The 19,070-nt window shown below is 44.3% G+C and overlaps 1 protein-coding gene and 2 pseudogenes across 1 annotated transcript; all 3 read right to left on the bottom strand.

The window, feature by feature from the left end:
• Positions 1-407: 407 nt before the first annotated feature.
• LOC120239153 lies at positions 408-5,131 on the bottom strand (annotated as a pseudogene).
• Positions 5,132-8,128: 2,997 nt separating this feature from the next.
• LOC120239217 (olfactory receptor 10H3-like) lies at positions 8,129-9,079 on the bottom strand. The gene has a single exon (XM_039243398.1). It carries the CDS (start codon positions 9,077-9,079, stop codon positions 8,129-8,131), a length of 951 nt encoding a protein of 316 aa, XP_039099329.1.
• A 4,199-nt stretch (positions 9,080-13,278) lies between these two features.
• On the bottom strand, positions 13,279-17,949 carry LOC120239152 (annotated as a pseudogene).
• Between the last annotated feature and the right edge of the window lie 1,121 nt (positions 17,950-19,070).

The following is a 19,070-nucleotide window of genomic DNA, read 5'->3' as shown; positions in this document are numbered from 1 at the left end:
GTCTGCGCCTTGTTCACCACAACTGTCTGAATATTACCACCTACCCTGTCCCACCTGGTCCCCCTCAGCCTGGGCTGCCTCTTCTGGGAAGCAGCCTGCAAGTGTGAATGCAAGAAGCTCCCCTGTGTTATTCCGTCAGTGACACAGGGGAAAGTGTGAGGCCAGGCCTCTGGGCTCCCATAACTGATGCTGTGTGCTTTATCCCTGCTGCAGCTTCCCAGCACACTGCTCCCCAGGGCATCCCCGGGACACCAATCTGGAGGCTGCCCTCTGGGTCTGGAGAGGCCAAGATGATCATCAGAGGGCCTCCGGGGACCTCCAGGTTCTACTCCTTCCTCTAAATCTCTAACACTACCATGGCTCCCTGCTGTCTCTGTCTGCCCAGAGACCTCAGTCTCTGCTGAGCACTAGGAGCTCCCAGTCTTGGGGGAGACAGGGATGGAATAGATGCCCTCAGTCCTTTAGGGTCAGAGGGGAGTCAGAGCTGGAGCAGCCCAGCTCTGCCCTGGGGTCAAGGCAGCTGGAGGCCTTCCCACAATAAGGGTTATTTAGAATTAGATCTTGGGAAATGATTTGTCCTTGTCAGTAGAAGTGTTCAGTGTCTCCCGGCCACACTGGATCACCACACCTCCCCTCATGGTCATCCTATCCCTGTCGTCCTGGTGATCCAAGCCTGAGAGTCCACATCAACATAAGCCTCTCTGTGATATAACCAAACAGATATTTGGTCTCTTGTATTGTCCTTGTTTATTGACCACTGACGGGAGTCTTGATATGCTCATGTGATAACTGGTAACTGTGGGTTTAATATTATAACACATCTTCTGCCTCCAACTCAAACATCTGGCCTCACCTTGAGTAATAGTTTAGATCCGCAGAAGGCCCCCTCCTTGGATCCTCAGACATATCGTTTCCCAAACACCAGCATGGGAGTCAGACAGACCTCAATCTCCATGTGACCCCTTCCTCCATGGGCTGTGTGACCTCCACTAACATTTTCATTTGCATAAAGGAGGTACCCATGCCCTTGACCTACTGTGCCATCTTGAGATAGCAGTGGGCCTACAACACGCCCCCCAGATAGATTCAAGTAAACTCAGGAATGGAAAATTGATGTTTTACTGAAATTATGTGGAGAAAAGGGAAAATGATTTCCATAAGATGTCAGAGAACAACACCTTAACATGCTTTATGTTCTTACCCAGACACTGAACCCCTTCTGTTCAGTCTCTCTTTTTACTGTCTCTCTTTTTCTCCCTATTCCCCCACTTCTCTCACTCTCCCTTCCTTTTCCTTTCCTCATATGAAAATTACCCTGTTACCAACTTCCTTCTCATTTATCATTCCTTTCCCAGATTTTGTCCCATATCCAATTTTACTCAAGTGTCCCTTGACATTTTAAGGACTCCTATACCACTAGTTCTCTCTCTCTCACTCTCTCTCTCTTTCTTGCTGCCTCTCCCTCTTCTCCTCTCTGCTTCACCTTCTGAACCCTATTTTATATATAAAAACTTCCTTAAGATCTATCCCTTTCAAGGCACTGAGGAATTGTAAACAGCAAATCATCTCTTAGAGACTAATAGTTTAATTCTTTTGTGTATGTGTTATACTATAATCACTGGGTAAATTGCTTGATAAGAAATGGGTCAACTCTGGAGCCAAATATTGTTATTCTGCTTATTTTTCTTTATCCTATGTTGGGGGAGTGGAAAATCTTCCCCATTCCAGTAACGTTGTGCATCAGTCCCCAGACACATGTACGTGATGCTCCCCACTCACCCATAGAGAGATAACACATTCTTAGACAGAGGTAATGGGAAGGAGTTCATCACATGGGGTCAAGAAAAAGAGATCATGATCACTAAATCCCATGCAAGAGGAGTGAAACTTTGGGGGAAAACAAATACCCAGCATAAATCCAACATCTACAGGTGTATGTATTTTCATAGAATTGAAACTCTACAACATTCCTATGGAGACAGATGTTACTGCCCTCAGGCCTTCTACCATGTTTTTGCATCCCTAAACTGGCCAACTAGAGCTTAAAGGAATCAATTTTCTTTTCTTTTAATTTAGATTTTAGTTAGTTAACATGCTGTACAATATTGGTTTCAGGAGTAGAATTCAGTGAATCATCACTTACATACAACAACACCCAGTGCTCATCGCAACAAGTGCCCTCCTAATGCCTATCCCTATCCATCTCTCACCCACCTCCCTCCATCAACCCTCAGTTTGTTCTCTATCATTAAGAGTCTCTTGTGGTTTGTTTCTCCTCCTTCTCTTCCCTCCCTTCCCATTCGTTCATCTGTTTTGTTTCTTAAATTCCCCAGATGAGTGAAATCATATGGTATTTGTCTTTCTCTCATTGACTTATTTTACTTAGAATAATACACTCTAACTCTATCGACATTGTTGCAAGTGTCAAGATTTCATTCATTTGGATGGCTGAGTAATATTCCAGTGTGGGATATTATATATCTATATATCTATCTATGTATACCTATATCTATATATAGTTATATATATATATCCCACATCTTTATTCATTCATCAGTTGATGGACATTGGGGCTATCTTGGTCATTTGAATATTGTTGATAATGCTGCTATAAACATTAGGGTGCATGTACCCCTTCAAATTTGTGTTTTTGTATCCTTTGTGTAATAGTGCAATCGCTGGGTTTTAGGGTAGTTACATTTTTCAGTTTTTAAGGAGCATCCATACTATTCTCCAGAATGACTGCGCCAGTTTGCGTTGCCACCAATAGTGCATGTGGCTTCCCTTTTCTCTGCATCCTTGCCAACACCTGTTTTTTCTTTTGTTGTTAGTTTTAACCATTCCGACAGGTGTGAGGTAACATCTCATTGTGATTTTGACTCGTATTTCCCTAATGATGAATGATGTTGAGCATATAAAATCAACATGTGGAAATCTGTTGCATTTCTATTCATCAATAATTTTGTGTCAGAAAAATAAATCAAGGAATCAATCCCATTTACAGTTGCACTAAAAACAATAAGATACTTAGGAGTAAACCTAATAAAGAGATAAAAGATCTGTACTCTGAAAAGTATAGAAGACTTATGAAGGACATTGGAAAGGACACATAGAAATGGAAAAGCATTGCATGCTCATAGATTGAAAGAACAATCTTTCACAATGTGTAGTATACACAATGTGTAGTATACACATTGTTAAAATGTGTATACTACCCAAGCAATCTACATATTTAATGCAATCCCTATCAAAATATATTACTAGGATTCTTCTCAGAGCTAGAACAAAAAAATCCTAAAATTTATAAGGAAACACAAAAGACCCTGAATAGTCAAAGTTATCCTGAAAAAAAAAAAAACTAAATTATACTGGAGGCCTCACAATTCAGGATTTCAAGCTATACTACAAAGCTGTAGTCATCAAGACAGTATGGTACTGGCACAGAAACAGACACTTAGATCAATGGGACAGAATAGAAAACCCAGAAATGGACCTACAGCTATATGGTCAATTCATCTTCTATAAAGCAGGAAAGAATATCCAATGGAAAAAAGACAGTCTCTTCAACAACCGTGTTGGGAAAACTGGGCGACAACATGCAGGAGAATGAAACTGGACCACTATCTTACAGCATACACAAAGATAAATTCAACATGGATGAAAGACCTAAATGTGAGATTGGAAACCATCAAAACCCTAGAGGACCCAGGCAGCAACCTGGTCGAAAAGACGTCGACCATAGCAACTACTTACTAGACACATCGCTGAAGGCAAGGGAAACAAAAGCAAACATGAGCTGTTGGGACTTCAGCAAGATACAAAGCTTCTTCACGGAGAAGGAAACAATCAACAAAACTAAAAGGCAGCCTATGGAGTGAGAGAAGATATTTGCAAATGATATATCTGATGAAGGATTAGGATCCAAAAGCTATAAAGAACTTATCAAACTCAGAGTGCCCGGGTTGCTCTGTCGGTTAAGCATCTGATTAGGCTCAGGTCATGGTGTCATGGTTCATGAGTTCAAGCCCTGCATCGGGCTCTGTGCTGACAGCTCAGAGCCTGGAGCCTGCTTCAGATCTGTGTCTTGCTCTCCCACTGCCCCTCCCTGGCACACATCTGTCTTTCTCTCTAAAATAAATACATATTAAAAAGTTTAAAAATCACCTGGGCAGCTTAGTCGGTTAAGCGTCCAACTTTCGCTTAGGTCATGATCTCGCGGTTCGTGGGTTTGAGCCCCGTGTCGGGCTCTGTGCTGACTGCCAGCTCAGAGCCTGGAGCCTGTTTCAGAGTCTGTGTTTTCCTCTCTCTCTAACCCTCCCCTGCTCATGCTGTCTCTCTCTCTCCTAGCAATAAATAAAAATATTTTTAAAAAAATAAAATAAATACATATTAAAAAGTTTAAAAATCAATCAACCTCAATACCAAAACACAAACAACCCAATTAAGAAATGGGTGGAAGGCTGAGAAGAAAATTTTCCAAAGAATACATCCAGAGGGCTAACATACATATGAAACGATGGGCTTTTCGTCATGGCGTTCTTGAACTCCTTACTCCTGAGGCTAAAAATGATCGGGCTGAGAAAGAGTGAAGACCGTATAGGTGGTGGCCATCAGGGTGGTACAGTACATAGAATGGGGGCCCTTGGGCTTGAGGTAGATAATGGAGGCAAAGCCATAGTGCACAATGATGACCACAGTGAGGTGCGACACACATGTGGAGAAAGCCTTGTGCCTGCCCTCTGCAGAGGGGATCCTCCATATGGTGGCCACGATGAAGACATAGGAGAGGACGATGAGGAATATACATCGCATCAGAGCTGAGACACACACCAGTGTCACACCCAAGGTGACAGAGGGTGTGTCTGTCAACAGGCCCACTTTAGAAAGAAAAGCACACAGCTGACAAAATGGGAATCACACAAGACCTCCAGAAAGTGAGATGAAAAACTGCTGGGGTCATTATCATTCCCAACTGAGCCACCAGCTCAGCCCTGGGATGTAGGAGAGCACAACCACAAGGATACATGAGCATAGTGGAGCACAGGCGGTGGAAGATGGCCACATAACAGTCATAGCCCATGATCATGAGCACAAAGGAGTACCCTTTGTTGTCACAGCACTTTGCTCTCATTCAGCATGCATATAGACAAGAAATGTTCTTCCAGGTTCATTTTATATGGAAATATTCTATCTTGAATGCTGAGAACAAACTGAAGACTGATGGGTGTTGGGGGGAAGGGGGGAAATGGGCATGGAGGAGGGCACTTGTGGGGATGAGCACTGGATGTAATATGGAAACCAACCTGACAATAAACTATTTGTAAAAATAAATAAATAAATAAAATAAAATCTTACTCTTCCAAAAAAAAAAAAAAAAGAAAATTCTAAGTGTTGGAATCTAGCAATGGTCCAGGACTAGGTCTCTGCTTCCCCCTTTTCACGGTCCATGGAGAGAACCTGTCATATAACCAAAGATGACAGCGCAGAGTGGGCAGAGGTGTGACGAAGACAGCCTAGGGATCTGCAGAAGCCAAGTGTGAGTCACAGACCCAGTCTGCGATTTAGAGATTTTGACAACTGGTAATATTTACATTGAGACGTAATGCTTAGTTGACGGAGCCACCATGCGCCTCTGAACCTGAAATTTGAAATATTTTTTGTACAGTTTAAGGAACCAATGATTGGATGGAGGGTTACAAAAGGAGCAGGTAGGAGCACGGCCCTGGGGACTTTGTGGTCATCCCCATTTGCTGTGGCCGTTCCAGCAAGACCTCGCTGCCATCTCCAGTTTCGGTGTCTGTCCTCAACTGAGAGCAGGTAATTCTATGTGCTGCTGTAGAAAAAAATCAACTTTTTAGATTGGAACTGGTATGCATAGCCACTTTTGTCTTCTGGGTGTGTATTTTAAAGACCTTAGTTCATATTCTTTTGGTATCAAAAATGAAAACTTTAGAATTTGTAAACCAAATTATACATCTTGTATCACATTAGCTTAGTAGTTGGAACCACTTAGTCTTTAGCTGCAAGACTATTGTTATAGTACCAGGGAAAGCATGTTATGTGTGCTATGAGATTGGTCACTGAAAAGAGAATACCAACAAAGCAGTAAAAAGATGAATTTAAACATACTGTAACATTATTACATCGGTTATATTATTTATACATGCACATATATACACATGTGTGTATGCACATCCCTCCTTTTTATTTTATTTTATTTTATTTTTTTAAATTTTTTTAATGTTTTATTTATTTCTAGGAGAGAGAGAGAGAGAGACAGCGTGAGCAAGGGAGGGTCAGAGAGAGAGGGAGTGACAGACTCTGAAACAGGCTCCAGGCTCTGAGCTGGCAGTCAGCACAGAGCCCGATTCGGGGCTCGAACCCACGAACCTCGAGATCATGACCTAAGCGAAAGTCGGACGCTTAACCGACTAAGCCACCCAGGCGCCCCTATGCACATCCCTCCTAAGGATTCTGTTTTTCTAGCGAACTCTAACTAATACCAAAAAAAAACCAAAAAACAAAAAAAAACAAAAAACCTAAAAGAACGAGAGGTCTTGTAAAAGTGTCTCTTTTCCACTTAAAGAGATGAGACCCAGAGCTCAGGATCCCTGGTGGTTTGTCCTTTGTGTAAGTATTTCCCCCAATTCAGCCCCTGCAACTCAGCATCTCTCTGAAGATGTTCCTGTTTCTGTATCTTTATTATAACGCAGAGACCCCAGCACACAGGAGGGCAAGCATCTCTTCCGGGACACAGAGTCCACGTCGGACACGAAGACGATCCTGGTGCTGCCAGCTCCTACTCCGGTAATGTTGGCTGAGGGCACAGCACATGCCAGCTCCGGTGCTGGGCCCCTGCAGGTACACGGTCAGCTGTGTCGTCACAACACACCCGAGGCCTTCTGTCAGTGAGCACACCCTGCAGCTGGGCTGTCGGGACTCCTCCACCTTTGCTGCAGACTTCCAAGGACCCTTGGCACCTCTCAGGGGCCGTCTCAGTGCCCCGAGTCTTCTCCGTAAAGAAGAATGGCCTGACAGCCTGGCTAGAAATTAATGTGTAATGAAACCCATTAATATTAAATGTCAGGATGCTATTTCACTGGTCAGTTTTCTGGGGCTGCTGTAACAAAGCATATAAACCTCGTGCCCTGAGACCACACACTTCTCTCCTCCTCTATGCAGGAGGCCAGAAGCTGACTCAGGGTCACGAGGTGTGAGTCGAGGTGTGAACAGGGTTGTGTCCTTCGGGGGTCAGGGGAGAACCTGGTGCCTTTGGCCTTTCTTTGTGCAATCTTGAGATAACACTGTGCCCTCCAAAACTCCCCCAGATAGACTCAAGTAAAGCACAGAAATGAAAACTTGGTGTTTATGGAAAGTAATGTGGGGAAAAAGGGAGACTTTCCATAAGCTGTCTGAAAGCATTATCCTTAAACATGCATTATATTATCCAAGCACTGAACCCTTTCCTCCACCCACTCTCTACCCCTCCGTCTCTCACCTCACTTCAGATTCTGACATCCCCCTGTCTCAGGTCCTTAACTGCATCTCATCTGCACATTTCACTCAACTCAGATCAACATAGTAATCTCCACAGGGTTATTCCTTCCAAAGACAGTGAAAAAAACATAAACAATCAAACGTCCCCTTAGAAACAAATAGTTAACATTATTTTGTGCATTTGTTATAATTAAAAGATAATATATACAACCCTGGACACAGTGCCTGATTAGAAAAGCCCCAATTCTGGCAGCATTTATTATTATTATTATTTTTGTTTATCTTTATGGGGGTGGAGGAGAAATGTCTCCCCTGAGTGTGCTTTCAAGAAGAACCATGGGCGTCAGTACCCAGGCACATCCATGTGTTGCCCCTCACTAGCCTAAAGGTAGAGCACACAACTTAGACAGAAAATGGAAAGGAGTTCTCACATGGGGTGAAGAGCAACAGATGATGATCACTAGAGCCTATGCAAGAGGAAAGCAAACAAATCAGAGAAAAACAAATACCCAGCATGCATCATCATCCAAGAATGTGTGTCTTTTCACATACCTGAATCCTTATAACAGTTCTATGGAAACAGACCTGATTATCCCCAGCCCTGCTATATTTCCTCACCACCAACTGGCCATCAGGAGCTTAGGGGACTGAATTTTCTCTGGAAGCTTTTCTTTATGGCATTCTTGAGCTCCTTATTCCTGAGACTAAAAATGATCGGGCTGAGAAAGGGGGTGAAGACTGTATAGGTGGTGGCCATCAGAGTGTTACTGTCCATAGAATGGGGTCCCTTGGGCTTGAGGTAGATGATGGAGGCAAAGCCGTAGTGCACAATGACCACAGTGAGGTGGGACACACACGTGGAGAAGGTCTTGTGTCTGCCCTCTGCAGAGGGGATCCTCAATATGGCGGCCACGATGAAGACATAGGAGAGGACGATGAGGAATAAACAGCCCATTAGAGCTGAGACACATACCAGGATCACACCCAGCGTGACAGAAGAATTCTCATTCCCACAGGCCAACTTTAGAAGGGAAAGTACATGGCAGACAAAATGGTGGATCACGTTAGACCCACAGAAGGTGAGGTGAAAAACTATCAGGGTCAGCATCATTCCCATGACTGAGCCACCCGCCCAGGACCAGGACACGAGGTGGGCACAGCCACGGGAGCTCATGAGCACGTGGTAGCGCAGAGGGTGGCAGATGGCCACGTAGCGGTCGTAGCCCATGATCATGAGCAGGAAGGAGTGTGTGAAGCCGAACGTGAAGGAGAAGAACATCTGGCTGGCACAGGCCGCCCAGGTGATGGTGCGGTGGGTGGAGAGCATGTCAACCAGCATGCGCGGGGTGACGGCAACAGTGAACAGAATCTCGGAGGTGGACAGCGCGCACAGGAATAGGTACATGGGTGTGTGCAGGCTGCGCTCGCTCCACACGGTGGCCATGATGAGGAGGTTGCCCAGCAGCGTGAACAGGTACATGAGCAGGTATAGCAGGAAGAAGGTGGGCAGTAGATGCCGCGGGAAGTTGGAGAAGCCCACAAGGATGAATTCAGTCACCAGGCTATAGTTCTGACCAGCCATGGATGCTGCATCTGGTGAGATCAGAAAGGGAATGAAGGTGACCAGCAAGAAGATCATGAATCTAGACAACAGTACACCCCAGACAATTTACAAAACAGGGAGACTATAGACGCAATATGTTAGGATTGGGAAAATGACAAGGATACTCACTGGTTCTGCTGTCCTTCAGCATGGAGCTGAAAGTCGTGAGCGGTGCTATAAAGTAAGAAAAAGAAAGAAGGTATGTAAGGATTGGAAGGAAAGAGACTTGCTTGCTTGTTCACCCAGAAAAAGGAAAAGATTGAAGACATAACAAACCACGGCAATAGAGAACAGTCTGCAGAAGACTAGATCTGCTCGCAACACTCAGTATTTCCCACAGAATTACCCCAGCAGTAACCATTCAAAGTATGAACTTTAAGTAAAAAGTAGGATAATATTCCTTAAACTGACACAAACTGCAAAGAAACAGCTCTACAGCACTGTGGTCTGGTGATTTCTTTACCCAAGGAAATCTGAGACTGTGATGGGCTTGTTTGGGTGCAGTATGACTCTCTATCTTTACCATATTGAAAATTAGCACTGAGATTGTCTGAAAATATGTAGCTCTGGATACATTCACGGGGCACCTGGAGGCTCAGTCAGTTAATATTCTGACTATTGACTTCCGCTCATGTATTGATCTCTCGGTCCTGAGATTGAGTTCCACATTGGGATCTGTGCAGAGCATGGAGCCTGCTTAAGAATCTCTCTCTCCCTGTCTCTCTGCCACTGCCCCACTTGTGTGCATGCTAGAAAGAGAGAGAGAGAGAGGAGAGAGAGAGACAGAGAGAGACAGAGAAAGGAAGGAAGGAAAGAAGGAAGGAAGTAAGGAGGAAAGGAAGGAAGGAAGGAAGGAAGGAAGGAAGGAAGGAAGGAAGGAAGGAAGGAAGGTCAACCTGCAATATAGGTAACATATTTTTCAGAAAGTACATTTACAAACATAACATTTAATGAGAAGAGCAGTTATTTTGGAGACAAATTAATACTTGTGTCTGATTCTTCATTCAGCCTGTGGAACATGTTGTTTTCGTTGAAGCATATGATGAAAATACATTCTTACTTCTATTGGAAAAGTAAGGACCTGATGTTCCCCCAGAAAGGGTCTCTGGGACCCCAGGGTCCTCAAATCATACTTTGAAAACCTCTGTTATATGATATCTAGGAATTAATCAAACACACGCAATACTTCCATGTGCAGAAATGTTAACCATGAGAAAAAATGCAGATGATGGTCTGAATACGGGGAGGACAATCTACCCTCTCGGATGGGTGAGCGAGTGTGGTGATGGTTATGTCATCAGGACACCTGCAGTACGGACAGTGACTCCAACGTACATTTGATAAAAGTTTCCTCGAGTTCCAACTGAAAAATAAAGTCAGTGCAAAACTATGCCAATCCTCTGAAGATGGATGAAACAGGACAGAGATGCCCTGGCAGGGGTGGAGACCCAGGATAGACAGTACACACCACTGTCACGTTCAAGTGGGAACCTGGAACAGACAGACACCGATCAAGTTGGCTGCATACCTCAGAAAGTGTCCCAACACGATTCAAACCTTGATAAAGGCGGGAGCACACATCAAAGTGAAAAGATGGATTGTTTAGGAGTCTGTGGTGGGAAAACTGGTCCTTTTATGAAGCAAAGCAAATCTGAATTTCTGCCCAAGGCCATACACACGGGTGGAATCCAGGTGGATTCAGGACTTAAATATGAACACAGCACCCTGGTGCTAATAAGAGAAGGTGCAGGAAATTCTTTTGTTGATATAAGAGTGGCGAAGGACTTTATAACAAACTTCAGAAGCACAGCCATTGAGTGCTTTTGAAAGATATGAAAACATCAGCACAGTGGGTTTCTGATCAACAAGATATCCTGGATCCAGGTAATGGGAGATGGAAAGGGGAGAGAAATCATTTTCATCGTACAGGAAGGACCAGGGAATATGATCTAGAATAAAGTAGAAACTAGTTACATCTACAAGAAGCAGAAAACTCGATAGAGAAATGAGCAAAGGAAGGAAACAGAATTCAGCAAAAGTATGAAGAGATTGCTCACAGAGGGTGTAGTACAAGCCAATAAAAATATGATAACAAGAACAAAAGAGAGAGGGACAGAGAGTGAAAGGAGGGAAAATGCAATGGAAATTCAGTGTATATCTATTCAATGCCTCACATTAGAAACTCCCTGGTGTTGATCAGGTTTGGGGAGAAAGCAACCCTTGTGCACAGCCTGTGAGAACACAGAATAGTGGGAATGAGGAGTTCACGTGCTCTGTGCACCAGCACATGTGCTCCTGAGCATCTATCATGAGTGCTCAAAGGTATTTACAGGGCAGCAGGTCACAGGGTGTTTCTGTGGGCATTGCTTTTAGTGGGGAACTGGATGGAAAGTCTGCTTGTCCATCAATGGGAACGGGACAGGACCCATGGGCTGGGTGCAAACCCTGGAGCCCCAGCCAGGAGTCTGATGCACACACAGCAGCATAAAAGAACATGTAAAATGATATGGAGTGTGAAGCAAAAAGCAGATGAATGCTCCAGCACAGTAACTTTTTGGCATATTAAAAATAGAGCACCTGACACCATTCTGCAGGATTCTGTTACTGTTGATACTTGCCATTATACATGTGTCAGAATTCACAGAATGTGTGACACTGACAGTGAACTGTAACGTGTCCTCCACCTGCCCCTCTCACTGGCCCAGGCTCCTCCCTGCTCCCACTCCACTCTGGCTTCCGGAGACATCTGTCTGAAACACATCTCAGGTGTGCAGTCATCAGAGCCAGGGTTCAAGCCCCAGCTTTTTCTGTGTGTGTCTGAGAATGAACTTTCCAGTCCTGATTCTCATCTCCCAATCTGAAAAATGGGAGTAAGCAGAGAACTTTCTCTAGAACTTCTATCTTCCACGAGGATTCACAGAAAAGGCTCCATGTGTACCTACTGTGGGTGGTTATCACTGACTCTGATTTCTTCTCTGTCCTCTGAGCTGCTCTCTTGTCATCAGTCTGTACCAGATGCACCAGGTGGTCCCATTCTAAACTCATGGTCTCTGACCCATTGGGGCCCTTAGGGCCTCTGCTAACCTGACAACACAGCTCCATGAGTGTCTGGTCCAACCTCGCCCCTCCCCTCCCCCTGCCTCACCCTGCAGTCTGCCTTCCCACCCGCTGCTTGGTGGAGTGGCTGCAGTTCTCCGGGCTGGGCTCCCCCATCTCCTCTGACAGGTGCAGGAGAGAGTTCTGTCCACTCTGGTCTCACACAGGATGGCTCACACACAGGTGCTGAGCTCATGTCACACACCTGCATCCAGGAGCGCCTCCAGCTCAACCCCTCTGCCTTCCCACAAGGCTCACCTCCAGGTTAGCAAAGGCCACCGTCACCCAACTCAGGACACAATAACACAAGCAAGATACACACACAGAGCTACATTTCTGAGCCTCAGTGTGCACGGGATTTGGGGCCAGATCATTCTCTGGGGTGGTGTCTGTCCTGTGCATTATACAATGTTTAACAGGATCTCTGTCCTCAACCCACCAGATGTCAGTAGCGTCCCCACCAATCGTAAGTCACGACAATCAAAAATGTCTCCAGACATGCTCACATGTCTCCTGTGGGACAGAATCACCCTGAGCTGAGGACCACTGGCTAAGAACCTCCTAGAGCACTGGGCTGTGTGAACAAGCCATGACCCATAACAAGCACCTGAGAAGACCCCACGCATGGGTGACAGTCTGTCGTATGACTCCTCTACCAGTTCCTGTTCCCATCCCGTCTGCGCCTTGTTCACCACAACTGTCTGAATATTACCACCTACCCTGTCCCACCTGGTCCCCCTCAGCCTGGGCTGCCTCTTCTGGGAAGCAGCCTGTAGGGGTGGACACAAGAAGCTCCCCTGTGTTATTCCGTCAGTGACACAGGGGAAAGTGTGAGGCCAGGCCTCTGGGCTCCCATAACTGATGCTGTGTGCTTTATCCCTGCTGCAGCTTCCCAGCACACTGCTCCCCAGGGCATCCCCGGGACACCAATCTGGAGGCTGCCCTCTGGGTCTGGAGAGGCCAAGATGATCATCAGAGGGCCTCCGGGGACCTCCAGGTTCTACTCCTTCCTCTAAATCTCTAACACTACCATGGCTCCCTGCTGTCTCTGTCTGCCCAGAGACCTCAGTCCCTGCTGAGCACTAGGAGCTCCCAGTCTTGGGGGAGACAGGGATGGAATAGATGCCCCCAATCCTTTAAGGTCAGAGGGGAGGCAGGAGCTGGAGCAGCCCAGAGTGGGAATCCAGAGCTCTGCCCTGGGGTCAAGGCAGCTGGAGGCCTTCCCACAATAAGGGTTATTTAGAATTAGATCTTGGGAAATGATTTCTCCTTGTCAGTAGAAGTGTTCAGAATCTCCTGACCACACTGGATCACCACACCTCCCCTCATGTTCAAGTTCTACCCTATCCCTGTTATCCTGGTGATCCAAGCCTGAGAGTCCACATCAACATAAGCCTCTCTGTGATATAACCAAACAGATATTTGGTCTCTTGTATTGTGCTTGTTTATTGACCACTGACAAGAGTCTTGATATGCTCATGCGATAACTGGTAACTGTGGGTTTAATATTATAACACATCTTCTGCCTCCAACTCAAACATCTGGCCTCACCTTGAGTAATAGTTTAGATCCGCAGAAGGCCCCCTCCTTGGATCCTCAGACATATCGTTTCCCAAACACCAGCATGGGAGTCAGACAGACCTCAATCTCCATGTGACCCCTTCCTCCATGGGTTGCGTGACCTCCACTGACATTTCTCATTTGCATAAAGGAGGTACCCATACCCTTGACCTCTGTGTGCCATCTTGAGATAGCAGTGGGCCTACAACACGCCCCCCAGATAGATTCAAGTAAACTCAGGAATGGAAAATTGATGTTTTACTGAAATTATGAGGAGAAAAGGGAAAATGATTTCCATAAGATGTCAGAGAACAACACCTTAACATGCTTTATGTTCTTACCCAGACACTGAACCCCTTCTGTTCAGTCTCTCTTTTTACTGTCTCTCTTTTTCTCCCTATTCCCCCACTTCTCTCACTCTCCCTTCCTTTTCCTTTCCTCATATGAAAATTACCCTGTTACCAACTTCCTTCTCATTTATCATTCCTTTCCCAGATTTTGTCCCATATCCAATTTTACTCAAGTGTCCCTTGACATTTTAAGGACTCCTATACCACTAGTTCTCTCTCTCTCACTCTCTCTCTCTTTCTTGCTGCCTCTCCCTCTTCTCCTCTCTGCTTCACCTTCTGAACCCTATTTTATATATAAAAACTTCCTTAAGATCTATCCCTTTCAAGGCACTGAGGAATTGTAAACAGCAAATCATCTCTTAGAGACTAATAGTTTAATTCTTTTGTGTATTTGTTATCATCTGAAAGACAATACCATAAATCACTGGGCAAATTATTTGATAAGAAAAGGGCCAATGCTGGAGCCAAATATTATTATTCTGCTTATTTTTCTTTATCTTATGTTGGAGGAGTGGAAAATTTTCCCCATTCCAGTAACCTTGTGCATCAGTCCCCAGACACATGTACGTGATGCTCCCCACTCACCCATAGAGAGATAACACATTCTTAGACAGAGGTAATGGGAAGGAGTTCATTACATGGGGTCAAGAAAAAGAGATCATGATCACTAAATCCCATGCAAGAGGAGTGAAACTTTGGGGAAAACAAATACCCAGCATAAATCCAACATCTACAGGTGTGTGTATTTTCATGGACGTGAAACTCTACAACATTCCTATGGAGACAGATGTTACTGTCCTCAGGCCTTCTACCATATTTCTGCATCACTAAACTGGACAACAGGATCTTAAAGGAATCAGTTTTCTTTTCTTTTAATTTAGATTTTAGTTAGTTAACATGCTGTACAATATTGGTTTCAAGAGTGGAATTCAGTGAATCATCACTTACATACAACACCCAGTGCTCATCGCAACAAGTGCCCTCCTAATGCCTATCCCTATCCATCTCCCACCCACCTCCCTCCATCAACCCTCAGTTCTCTATCATTAAGAGTCTCTTGTGGTTTGTTTCTCCTCCTTCTCTTCCCTCCCTTCCCATTCGTTCATCTGTTTTGTTTCTTAAATTCCCCAGATGAGTGAAACCATATGGTATTTGTCTTTGTCTCATTGACTTATTTCACTTAGAATAATACACTCTAACTCTATCGACGTTGTTGCAAGTGTCAAGATTTCATTCATTTGGATGGCTGAGTAATATTCCAGTGTGGAATATTATATATCTATATCTATCTATGTATACCTATATCTATATATAGTTATATATATCCCACATCTTTATTCATTCATCAGTTGATGGGGCTATCTTGGTCATTTGAATATTGTTGATAATGCTGCTATAAACATTAGGGTGCATGTGCCCCTAAATTTGTGTTTTTGTATCCTTTGTGTAATAGTGCAATCGCTGGGTTTTAGGGTAGTTACATTTTTCAGTTTTTAAGGAGCATCCATACTATTCTCCAGAATGGCTGCGCCAGTTTGCGTTGCCACCAAGAGTGCATGTGGCTTCTCTTTTTTCTGCATCCTTGCCAACACCTGTTTTTTCTTTTGTTGTTAGTTTTAGCCATTCTGACAGGTGTGAGGTAACATCTCATTGTGATTTTGACTCGTATTTCCCTAATGATGAGTGATGTTGAGCATATAAAATCAACATGTGGAAATCTGTTGCATTTCGATGCATCAATAATGAAGCGTCAGAAAAATAAATCAAGGAATCAATCCCATTTACAGTTGCACTAAAAACAATAAGATACTTAGGAGTAAACCTAATAAAGAGATAAAAGATCTGTACTCTGAAAAGTATAGAAGACTTATGAAGGACATTGGAAAGGACACAAAGAAATGGAAAAGCATTGCATGCTCATAGATTGAAAGAACAAACATTGTTAAAATGTGTATACTACCCAAGCAATCTACATATTTAATGCAATCCCTATCAAAATATATTACTAGGATTCTTCTCAGAGCTAGAACAAAAAAATCCTAAAATCCATAAGGAAACACAAAAGATCCTGAATAGTGAAAGTAATCCTGGAAAAAAAAAAAACTAAACTATACTAAACTGGAGGCCTCACAATTCAGGATTTCAAGCTATACTACAAAGCTGTAGTCATCAAGACAGTATGGTACTGGCACAGAAACAGACACTTAGATCAATGGAACAGAATAGAAAACCCAGAAATGGACCCACAACTATATGGTCAATTCATCTTCTTTAAAGCAGGAAAGAATATCCAATGGAAAAAAGACAGTCTCTTCAACAACCGTGTTGGGAAAACTGGGCGACAACATGCAGGAGAATGAAACTGGACCACTATCTTACAGCATACACAAAGACAAATTCAACATGGATGAAAGACCTATATGTTAGATTGGAAACCATCAAAACCCTAGAGGACCCAGACAGCAATCTCTTTGACATCAACCATAGCAACTACTTACTAGACACATCGCTGAAGGCAAGGGAAACAAAAGCAAACATGAGCTGTTGGGACTTCAGCAAGATACAAAGCTTCTTCACGGAGAAGGAAACAATCAACAAAACTAAAAGGCAGCCTATGGAGTGAGAGAAGATATTTGCAAATGATATATCTGATGAAGGATTAGGATCCAAAAGCTATAAAGAACTTATCAAACTCAGAGTGCCCGGGTTGCTCTGTCGGTTAAGCATCTGATTAGGCTCAGGTCATGGTGTCATGGTTCATGAGTTCAAGCCCTGCATCGGGCTCTGTGCTGACAGCTCAGAGCCTGGAGCCTGCTTCAGATCTGTGTCTTGCTCTCCCACTGCCCCTCCCTGGCACACATCTGTCTTTCTCTCTAAAATAAATACATATTAAAAAGTTTAAAAATCGCCTGGGCAGCTTAGTCGGTTAAGCGTCCAACTTTCGCTTAGGTCATGATCTCGCGGTTCGTGGGTTTGAGCCCCGTGTCGGGAGAGCCTGGAGCCTGTTTCAGAGTCTGTGTCCCCCTCTCTCTCTGACCCTCCCCTGCTCACTCTTTCTCTCTCCTAGAAATAATATATTTAAAAAAAAAATTAAAAAAAAAAAGTTTAAAAATCTATCAACCTCAACACCAAAACACAAACAACCCAATTAAGAAATGGGTGGAAGGCTGAGAAGAAAATTTTCCAAAGAATACATCCAGAGGGCTAACATACATATGAAAAGATGAGCTTTTCGTCATGGCGTTCTTGAACTCCTTATTCCTGAGGCTAAAAATGATCGGGCTGAGAAAGAGTGAAGACTGTATGTATAGGTGGTGGCCATCAGGGTGGTACAGTACATAGAATGGGGGCCCTTGGGCTTGAGGTAGATAATGGAGGCAAAGCCATAGTGCACAATGATGACCACAGTGAGGTGCGACACACATGTGGAGAAAGCCTTGTGCCTGCCCTCTGCAGAGGGGATCCTCCATATGGTGGCCACGATGAAGACATAGGAGAGGACGATGAGGAATATACATCGCATCAGAGCTGAGACACACACCAGTGTCACACCCAAGGTGACAGAGGGTGTCTCTGTCATCAGGCCCACTTTAGAAGGAAAAGCACATAGCTGACAAAATGGGGAATCACACAAGACCTCCAGAAAGTGAGATGAAAAACTGCTGGGGTCATTATCATTCCCAACTGAGCCACCAGCTCAGCCCTGGGATGTAGGAGAGCACAACCACAAGGATTCATGAGCATAGTGGAGCACAGGCGGTGGAAGATGGCCACATAACAGTCATAGCCCATGATCATGAGCACAAAGGAGTGCCCTTTATTGTCACAGCACTTTGCCCTCATTCAGCATGCATATAGACAAGAAATGTTCTTCCAGGCTCATTTTATATGGAAATATTCTAAGTGCTGGGATCTAGCAGTGACCCAGGACTAGGTCTCTGCTCCCCTCTTTTCACGGTCCATGGAGAGAATCTGTCATATAACCAAAGATGACAGCGCAGAGTGGGCAAAGGTATGACGAAGACAGCCTAGGGATCTGCAGAAGCCAAGTGTGAGTCACAGACCCAGCCTGCGATTTAGAAATTTTGGCAATTGGTAATATTTACATTGAGACGTGATGCTTAGTTGACGGAGCCACCAGGCGCCTCTGAACCTGAAATTTGAAATATTTTTTGTACAGTTTAAGGAACCACTGATTGGATGGAGGGTCACACAGGAGCAGGTGGGAGCACAGCCCTGGAGACTTTGTGATCATCCCCATTTGCTGTGGCCGTTCCAGCAAGACCCCGCTGCCATCTCCAGTTTCGGTGTCTGTCCCCAACTGAGTGCAGGTAATTCCATGTGCTGCTGTAGAAAATAATTGGCTTTTTAGATTGGAACTGGTATGTGTAGCTGCTTTTCTCTTCTGGGTGTGTACTTTAAAGACCTTAGTTCGTATTCTTTTGGTATCAAAAATGAAAACTTTATAATTTGCAAACCCTGCAGCTGGGCTGTTGGGACTCCTCCACCTTTGCTGCAGACTTCCAAGGACCCTTGGCACTTCTCAGGAGCCGTCTCAATGCCCCAAGTCTTCTCCATAAAGAATGGCCTGACAGCTGTCATCATCAAGACAGTATGGTATTGGCACAAAAACAGACACATAGACCAATGGAACAGAATTGAGAACTCAGAAGTGGACCCAAAAGTATACAGCCAACTAATCTTTGACAAAGCAGGAAAGAATATCCAAGGGAAAAAAGACAGCCTTTTTAACAGATGGTGTTGGGAGAACTGGACAGCAACATGCAGAAGAATGAAACTAGATCATTTTCTCACACCATGCACAAAAATAAACTCAAAATGGATAAAGGACCTGAACGTGAGACAGGAAACTATCAACACTCTAGAGGAGAAAGCAGGAAACAACCTCCTTGACCTCCACCGCAGCAACTTCTTACTCGACACATCCCCAAAAGCAAGGGAAT

This window comes from Hyaena hyaena, unplaced genomic scaffold (genome assembly GCF_003009895.1).
Source record: "Hyaena hyaena isolate Hyena2069 unplaced genomic scaffold, ASM300989v1 scaffold_227, whole genome shotgun sequence".
Lineage (NCBI taxonomy): Eukaryota > Metazoa > Chordata > Mammalia > Carnivora > Hyaenidae > Hyaena > Hyaena hyaena.
This window is presented reverse-complemented; position numbering and strand designations above follow the sequence as displayed.

Coding starts and splice junctions, on each gene's coding strand:
- LOC120239217 (XM_039243398.1), bottom strand. CDS start 9,079: ATGGCTGGTCAGAACTATAGCCTGGTGACTGAATTCATCCTTGTGGGC.